Raw genomic sequence first — 9,724 nt, 5'->3', positions numbered from 1 at the left:
TAATTCCTGAAGAACAGCTTTAACAACATATATTGCAGTCATTATAAAAAGCAAAGGGTTATATCAGAAATTATTAGTGTAGAACCACAGGGAACCTGGTTTGGAACCAGAAAAAATACAAAACAGATATAGATACGTAGACACAGACCTTTTTTTTTTCCCAATAATTATTTAGAAAATGTTATTTTCCCCTAATTCTTGTTTCTTTTTTTCCTTTATGCGCATATGATGGTTTAAGTTTTACCCCAAAAATGAAAATAAAGACTAATATTTTACAAAATGATTAACAATGTTCGTGGTAAGTTTCTGTACAGCACATATCCACATCAGTCCACAATAAATCCTGGAAGATTCATTATTCTCCTTCTGATTTTATTAAAATCCCCTCGGTTCTCTTTTTTTTTTTACTTTTTGTCTCTTTTATTATTATTTTTTCCTCTCCAAAAGTCTCCACAGACACAAGGTCCTTTCTTTTCCTCTCAAACACGGCAATACATCCGATCCTTTCTTTTGTTTACTGTCCGTGTCCCGCACCCCGACTTCCCCTTGGTGCGTGCACTCCCTCCTGTGCCGCTCCGCAGCGTCTCTACAGGGGGTGCGGGCCGGGCTTTAGGAACACTGGATGGACGTGTAAGGCCAATTGAAGCTGCTCCCAGACAGTAACATATCTCTGATGAGAGTTTCAATGGGGTTTTTACCTACCAAGCGGACAAAGAAGAGCTGCTCGATGACGGAGGAGGAGACTGTGCAGCAGCAACTTCCCGAAGCGGCTGGGCTAGTTGGGGTACTGGCTTCGCACGTACTCCTCCAGAGCGCACTGCGACTTCTCCTGCAGGCTCTCGATGTGAGCAGCATCCGACAGGCCGCAGGCATCTGCCCGGGCCACCGCACAGGCGGAGACAGGTGAGGGGTAGCCGCGGAGGCAGGCAGACGGGGAAAGGAGGGGAGCAAACAGTTACTGGCGGGGAAGCGGGCAGCACCGCCGCATCCCTTCGGGGGGCACCCTCGGCTCGCCGCGCCCACCCGAGAGGGGGGAACACCTGACGCCCCCGCCCTTTGTGCTTCCCGCACCGCGCAGATAAATAATGCGGCCCGGGCGGGCGGGGAGGAGGGGAGGGCGCAGCGCGACCTGTCCGTGCAGGGAGGCTGCCGGGGCCGCACCCCCCGTGTGTATTTCCAGGGGGCTACTGTGTGGTGTCTATCTCCCCCCCCCGCCACTCCGACCCGGTGAGTATAGTCCCAACTCCAGGGAGCACTTCATTGGACTTCTGAAAACGAGGAATGGCCTCCGTTAAATAAAACGGGACACACACACAAGTTACACACAATGGGAACTTGTTGGCATGGCTGCAAATTAGATCAAGGCAAATGCTTGGGTCCGCAGGATTTGGAGTGGCTTGCATGGAATCTGCAGAACGATTCTGAAGAGAAAGGGGGTTCTTGTATCTGTACCTTAGATTAAGTAATTGAAAATTGTTCACATCTTTGTAAACTGCATAATAATCTAGCAGAATATGGCTCAGTTACTGCAGGCTGTGCTAAGCAGACATCTGCAGCTATCAGATAAAAAGCTAGAAACAGCAGTAGTGGGAGAGCGTTGCCTAAATATAGCCAGAAATATATCCTTCATATACATGTATATTTCATGTATATAGCTAGAAATATATCCCTCACACTTTGAAGAATCATACCATCTAGGCAAATGCATACTAATCTGAGAGCATAAACTGGAATCCTTCAAATCTATACATTTATACATATACACGTTTGTGTGTGTGCATGTACACACACACACACGCACCCTCATCTCTATGCATGCATAACCCAAAGTAGTGGATAATTGTGCATCAACTGCTTATTGAGAGACTTGCACAGAAAACTACAGTCATAAGAAACAAGGTGGGTTCGCCACCATAGTTTGATTATCTACATTGTTTTACAGATTAATAATAAATATTTAAAAAAATATAAGGACCACAGAGAAGCAGTCAGCTGGCAGTGTGGTTTAACACAGATCAAAGCCAGACTTTGCTAATACATAGATCTGTGTATAAATTAATGCATGTTAATGGCCACAAAAGGATATTACAAAATTGTGAATGTAGAATTATGACCCTGGAAAGACACAACAAATTATTCAAAGAAAAAGTCTATAGCAACCGCATTTTTTAAGCTTATGTCTTTCTATATCAAGAACTGGCTTTACAAATATTTCTGAACACCTTCATCTACAATAATATAGCCTTGAGCAAAAATACAATTAAAAAAAGCCGTAATTCAAGAACTTCTGAAGAGAACCTTTGACCTGAACTGCAGACTTGGCATCCCTCGGATATAGAGTTATCTGAGCCAGACTGTTCCACTAATCCATATTGTACCTTTAATGCAATGATATTTTGCAACATCTAAAGCACTAGGTTGCAACATATATATATATTAAAAATATATAGATATATACACAAAAGCATTGGCCTGTTCTCATTTGCAATATATATAAAAAACCCAGGCCTGTTCATATGTTGATTGCCAAAAATCACACTTTGTATTTACATATATCTTACTATTTTACATGTATTATCTGCCCATTATGCATTATGATCCTATTCAACTTCTAAACAATGTAATATGAAAGGATCTTATTGACACCCTAGCAGAACTTTTTTTTAATGCCCCATATGTCATACCCTTAAGGTTAGTAAAATATTTATCAGATATTTACAATAAGTGCACCTATACTGCAGGTCACTGGGCAATGTAGATGGGGAAGTTACTTGTTAGAAAGGCGACAGACAGGGGGAGAAAAGTATATATTGGGATTTGCTTTAGACCTCCGAACACTTAGGATTTTCTCATGCCAATAATATCTATTGAGCTTTAATTATTTTAAATGGTCAGGCATATGCATTTATTTGGATTTTATTTAGCATCCTTAAAGGTGGTAGTGGGAAGGCTTAATCCTACCTTTAGAACGAGATTAAAAAATAATAATTAAAAGATGCAAAGCTCAATTAGATTATTGAGTTCATAGAAGTGAAATCCATGGAAGAAATAACGCAATGCATGTTTACCAAAAGTGAATTATTATCCCATCCAAGAAAGTGGCTTAATGTGAAAACTCTGTGTGCCTCACTTTTTTATATGGCAGTGTGTAAATAAGGGAAAGCTCTGTATTTCTTCCTGCAGTCTATAGAAAAGAAATTATGTAAATAAATAACCATTACTGTTCAGCACACTCCAGCCTTCTCTTTTGTAGTAGTGGGAATGTATTTCATGTTACGCATTCAGAAGAGTTTAGTGTTTAGAAAATATAGATGTAATCATCTGGCATCTAAATACAAATCTAAGTTCTTATTGAGCTGCAAATAGATTTATTGGTTTTATGTTATCTAACTTGGTCCCTCCCTGGAAACTTTTATTTATTACAAGGAAAAGGTAGGTGCATTAATTAATAACTTAAAAAAAAAAAGGGGGGGGGGGCCAAGAAAGAAGCAGGTTTTGGGTCATGACCCAGTCGCTGGATGGTGTACAGAATTTTACGGATTAAATATATTATCTGGACCCCAAAAATAAAAACCACAACGGGAGAAATCCATGCCAGTTTTAAATACTTAGTCCTTAGCAAAGGACTTAGAGCAATATGCCTAAAAATGTCCTTTCCATCAGTCAAAGTTTGTTTAAAAGTGAGATGACTGAGAAAGGCTTCCCATGAATTCCCCTCTGGCTAAGCAATGAAAACAAGTTTAGTCAAAAGGGGAAATGTGTGGATGAGGGTAAGGGTAAGGGGTAGATTACTCCTGATAGCTGTATTTCCATTTTATGAGGTGCCCCATGCAATCCTGCTCCAAAGTAATATTATTGTTCCCTTTCTAAACCCCATTAACGCTCCACTAAATTGTAGGAAGAGGCTTTTCCCCTTGTAAACATTTAATTACATTTTTTGATATATGGAAATGAAGTGATCATCTAAAGACACTAGCTACGTTCCTAGCCAAGGTCAATCACTTGAGGAAGGTAAACGTGTGTGTATGTGTGGGGAGAACAGAGAGAGAGAGAGAGAGAGAGAGAACCCAAATGTGTCCTCATTTGGAGCAGTCACCTTCCTGAGACTTTTTCTGGATAGAAGCGCTAAGACTCAGGCCAGCCCCTCTCTCTATAGGAATAATATCTCAAAGCTGAGTCTGAAGAAAAGAAGGTCTGTCCCAGAATGGCCCTATTTATTGATGAACATCCTGAAATTAATGGGAATGGAAAGTATGTAATTCTGCAGGCAGACTCTGGAGTAAAATCAGCCTCATAAACGCTACCAGATCTTTTTGACGCTTTTGAAAAATATGTTTCCATCAGGAAGACTTATTAAGATAAAGTGTATTAAAATATCGAGCTGGTTATTCAGTAAATATTCCATTTGTTTTAAGATCTGCACTTTATCCTTTGCAAAGAAATATTCCCCCCAACACTATAAGACTACATTTCTACTGGAAGTAAAAGGGGGAAGTCACAGTACAAGTCTTTGACCACCCTGCATACAAATTAGATACTCCTGTCTAAATAAATTATCTGATGTTCAAATCGACATTAATACTACATTCGCTACATTACAACATTGTACAAATTTAAGAGTAATTTTAATACAATGTAAATACTATTTTTCATGCATGAAAGGCAACAAATATTGATGTATTATAAACTGCTTACTGTTATACAAGGCCTTTGAACGATTTGACATCTTTGTTCAGGAATGCTTTTAATTTTGCTTCGGCCTAGTTTAAAGTCAGATTTATTGGAACTATTTCATTGTTACTAACGAGGAAGACCAGTTTAAAAGAAAAAAAAACCAACAAAAAAACCCCACAACAAACAAGCAGAAAAAGTGGTAATTAGTCCCATCCTGGTGATAATTAGAATAATAATTAAAAGATTACATTTCGAGGCTTCTTATCTTGCCTTATTTTTATTTCCTATATTTCCTTTATATTGTTCATCTCTGATGTTTATAAATTTCTCTCTTGCAGGTTATAATAATAGAAGATGTATTATATTCTTATAGGCTACAACCAGAGCACTTCAAAGGAGATGTAATGCACTTTCCTGCTAGTTAATTTGAACCAACTATCATAAGAAAAAATTGCTAACATGCATGCACGCATGTTTCCACCACCTCCACTTAATTTGATATTTTTTAGGCAATCTGTTAAAATTCCACTTTTTGTGTGGTTTTGCACGGTGGAAAGATTTATCTCTGCCCTATGGCATACCCCCTTAGACTTCCTTCTTCCATTACGTTATTATATTTTGGTCTTTCAAAAAAGAAAGATCGTATCAATTTTTTTCCAATCCCAAATAACTTCGCAACTGCGAAGGTGGAGCAGTTGCCGACCAGGGGAAATGGGGTAGCAGCAAGGCGCTGTTATTTATGAGTAAGTGGTGTTGGTGCCCCCCTGACCCAAACCCTGGAGGGCGAGTGTGCCTCGGGGAGGCCTGCACCCTCGCCTCTCCCCAGATGAGGCAGGGGACCGGGGGGCCCTAGGAACCCCGTGCCTGCTGCCCCGGCTCTGGGTGGCTCCGGGGGGACTACCCCATCTCTGCGAGCCCGGGGGAGTGGCAGGGTGCCCCCTATCCCCATGCGTATCACTGTCCCCGTCGCGGCCTCCCCCCCCCGGGAGCCGCCAAGGCTCACCTGAGCTGAAGAGGACGATGGCTTTGAGGCAGCTGTACTCGACCGAGTCGACGTGCAGGTCCTTGAGCTTCTCCACCTGCTCCTGGAAGATGCGGATGTTGTCTATGAAGGCTACGACGCGGTCGGCGGACATGGGGGAGGCGTGGAGGTCAGCGGCGGCCAGGAGCGGGGCTACGTGGAGCAGCATGGAGCACTGCGCTGCGTTGAGCATGAAGAGCTCGCTCCAGGTGAGTCGCAGCAGGGCTACCTGGTCGGTGATCTGCAGGTCGGGGAAGAAGGGGATGTTGCGGGCCCACTCGACAGCGCTGAAGAGCAGGCGAGTGGCCAGCTCACAGATGTTCTTGATGCCCATGATGTTGGACTGCATGCACTGGTTGCCGTAGCAGGAGGAGGGGTAGGGCTCGGCCCACAGCAGCAGCGATATGTATCCCGAAAGATAGCAGTGCCCGTTGATGGGGTCCCCGTTGGTCAGCGCATACTGGCCTGGGTTCGGCTGGGTGAGCGGCATCCTTCCTCGCTGAACCGCTGATAAAAAGAAGGAAAGAAAGAGAGGAAATGTGCATCCATGAGGTTTGCAGGCATCGCTCCAGCCGCGCTGCTAGACAGCCGGAGACAATGTCAGGCTTCCTTCCCCCAGCACACGCACAGCCAGCCAGAGGCACGTGAAGCCAGGCAGGTTCAGCGCCGACCTGCATTGCCCCCCACCCAGCCCCGGCCTCTGCTCAGGCAGCCCCAGCCCAGAGGAAGCCAAGCGCCCCCCCCCGACAGACTTCACAAAATAAACACAGATTAAAAATATTTTTAAAAAGTCAAGGCGAGAAAGACAAATCCGCCCCCTTCTCAACAAAAGGCAACCCCATGCATAAAAATAAAATCAAATAAATCCTCCGGGTAGTAAGAAAGTAGCTTAAAAATCACAGCCAGCTGTTAAAAATATAGCCAAGCTCTGTTGTGGATATCAGATGATTACCCTGGTAGCATTCAGATTTACAAGTGAACCGCTGTGCTCCTTTTAAAAAAAAAATCATAAAAATAAATGCGTCCATATTCTTCAAAAATATCACAACATCACCCTTAAAACCGGAACAGGTCAGAGCCCCCCAGCTCCCCACTCCTAACTTTATTACACAGAACAAGCTTTCCATACAGGATCCCCCCCCGCCGCCCAGCAAAGTTTTCCCTCCTAAAAGGAAGAGAAAGATTAAATATTATCAAGGGAACTTACAATAGCCAAACATTCGGGGGAAAAAAGGGGACGGTGTAATTAATATCTTTGGTGCGCTGTTGCCACTGAAAAAGCATGTAGTCAGCATTGCACGGTGAATGCACAAGCTTACAACTTCAAAACACTGGATTCATTAACCATCTCCACACAATATGCCTCTAGTCCCGAAAGCTGACCAAAGCTTTTTTTTGTTTTTTTTTAGTGTGTGTGTGTGTTTTACTTCATCTGTGCCAGCGTTTTAAATGGCATGCCATGTAAACAAAGGTAATTTAAAGAGAAGATAGGGCTACTCAGGCTTATTTCTACACACACACACTCTTGCACACAAATAATTAATCTCTCTGGCATGCCATATTTTCGCAACTTTCTCTTTTATTCGAATTTAGCAGAGCACGTCCATTCCCCACCGAGCCCTCCAAGTCTCCCGGGTTGGATGTTTCTCCTGCCCTCCAGCCCATCTCTCCCTCTTTAACCTGGTTTTAAACTTGGCAGTTATTTAGTTATTTTTCAATTAACTGCAAGCATAGTTCTAAGTTTGTTTGCTTATTTTCCCAGACATCTACCGACAGCCCCTGAAGCTACCAATGAACTCATCATATTTTCAAGGTCTTTCCGATCTGGAGCAGCTCCATTCCTTGTGTGTGTGTGTGTGTGATATAAAATATAATTTTAAAATCAATTAAGGCACTAGTAATCCCCATTCTGCAAAATTGCCTGTTTCACTGATGTGACTCTAAGACACCTTTAACAACAGTCCCTGGATAAACTTTAACTGTAAGCTGAGAAATATATTTCGAGGAGAAAAGAGGGCAGGAAATCTTCCTACGCGAAAATGAGCCTTAATGCATAGAAAACGACAGCAACTCTTGGAAAGGAGAAAAAAACCAAATAAATAAAGAAGCACTTGGAAATGTTCAGGAGCCCACTGCCAGATGCAGACTACGAATTCTGCTAAAATGAGAAGGATTGGTAAACAGGTTATAAATCACAATTTGTATGTAGGCTTTAAGGAGAGGGTGGAGTTTGATGAATAAATAAAATTAGCAGCGTGCTAAAAATGGCTCAGTCACAAACTTTCCTTTGAACGCATGGAGTGAAAACAAGGCCAAATCTCGTACAGAAGTACACCCCAGGGCACTGGGAAGCACAGGGAAGCAGAGATACATTAGAACATTTCCCCCTCTCGTTTTTTTTTCTTTCCTACTTACACATCTTTCATCTTTCTTTCAGGCTGGGAATAGATCTACTGAGAAGTGTTGTGGGTTTAAAAATAAATTATAGGGCGGGAGTGGGGGGAGGAAGCTGAATGGAAGCACATCTCGCACAGAGAGATGTATCTCTCCCCACCCACCCGGTCTCATGCCAACAATAGACAAAACCACATCTACACACAGAAGCGCGCGCACACACACATACACACACACACACGCACACGCACAGATAGCAGCTAAACGATAAATATTTAGTGAGCGATCATAATAATAAATTCTCAGCACAATGAGCAGGGAAGGGAAGAGTGTGGTGGTGCTGGGGAAAGGAGTGGGGAGGAGCAGGAGGAGGGCAGTGGGCACAAACCCAAAAGCAAAAGAAAACACCGACCACCATCAACAATAACAACAAAACCTGGTGCAAAGCTGCCAGATGGAGTGCAGGCACAGGGAGAGATTGACATGTACAATGTAAATATAGATCGCCACGGAGAGCTGTAAAAAAATATATATATATATATGCACGTCTCGCACACACACGTATATATCGCCATAGGGAGAGAGAGTGATAGTACAGTAGGGAAGAAATATTCACCTTCCCGCCTCATGCCCACTTTGAGGCACTTCTTGAGGCGGCAGTACTGGCACTGGTTGCGGTGGTGCTGATCGATGGGACAGTTCCTGTTGGCACGGCACGTGTAAGTTAAGTTCCTACGGACGCTCCTCTTGAAGAAACTTTTGCAGCCCTCGCAGGTGAACTGGCCGTAGTGCTTGCCGCTGGATTTATCACGGCACACCACACACTCGATGTGGTGCTGGTTCTGGCCCGAGCCCTGCTGGCCCGGGCCCTTGTCTCCGGTCGAGCCCTGCGTGGAGGGGGGTCCCGGCTGGCTGGGAGTGTGCGGGGCGGCCGAGCCCCCTTGCTGCTGGGGCGGCTGCTCTCGGGCCGGCTGCGCTGCGGGGTTGGGGCCGTTTGGGGTGCCTCCGGCCACGTCTTCCTGCGGATCTCGTCGGCTGCTAACTACAATTGCCATATCTCGGGCCCAAAGACGTGCTGGGGAGCGGCGCGTCTCACTGTGGGCTGCCGGAGAGAGAGGCGGGGGGCCGGGGAAAGGCGGGCGGCCGGGCACCGGAGGCGAGCGGGGAGTAAGGGGACAGTGCCTGCCTCCTGACTCCGCCTCGGCTGCCGTCGCCGCCGCTGCCGGCTGGAGGCTCTCCTTCCCTTTTCTTTATTTTCTTTAATTTTTTTCCTCTCCCTATTTTTCTTTTTTTAGGGAGGGGGAGGGGGCAATGAAAGATTTTTTTTTTTTTGCGCCCCCCCCCCGCCTCTCTATTTCTCCCCTCTCTCCTCTCTCTCGCCTCTTCTTCCTCCCCGCCCCCTTCCTTCCCCTCCCCTCTACCGCTTCAAATTGCAAGATCAGAAACGGCAAATAAGGCTTTCGGGAGAGGCATTCAGGAGAATAACATACCGGACACACACACCCGCACGCCCAGCACACTGCACCCCACTCGCGCACGCACGCACACACACACACACACACACACACGCGCGGTCCGAGACCTAGGAGTGTAAAGGATGTATAGACATAGAGGAAGTCGGAGCGCGGAGGAGGA

The 9,724-nt window shown here is 44.8% G+C and overlaps 1 protein-coding gene across 1 annotated transcript; it reads right to left on the bottom strand.

The window, feature by feature from the left end:
* Window positions 1-609: 609 nt before the first annotated feature.
* LOC142074700 (nuclear receptor subfamily 2 group F member 1-A-like) lies at window positions 610-9,144 on the bottom strand. Its single transcript, XM_075135498.1, is given in 4 exon segments — window positions 610-748; window positions 750-873; window positions 5,678-6,202; window positions 8,706-9,144. Coding segments are annotated over 4 exon segments (1,227 nt in total).
* Window positions 9,145-9,724: the final 580 nt, after the last annotated feature.

Source organism: Calonectris borealis, chromosome W (assembly GCF_964195595.1).
Source record: "Calonectris borealis chromosome W, bCalBor7.hap1.2, whole genome shotgun sequence".
In the NCBI taxonomy this organism is placed as follows: domain Eukaryota; kingdom Metazoa; phylum Chordata; class Aves; order Procellariiformes; family Procellariidae; genus Calonectris; species Calonectris borealis.
Note: the sequence above shows the minus strand (reverse complement) of the source record. Positions and strands in the feature narration are given on the sequence as shown.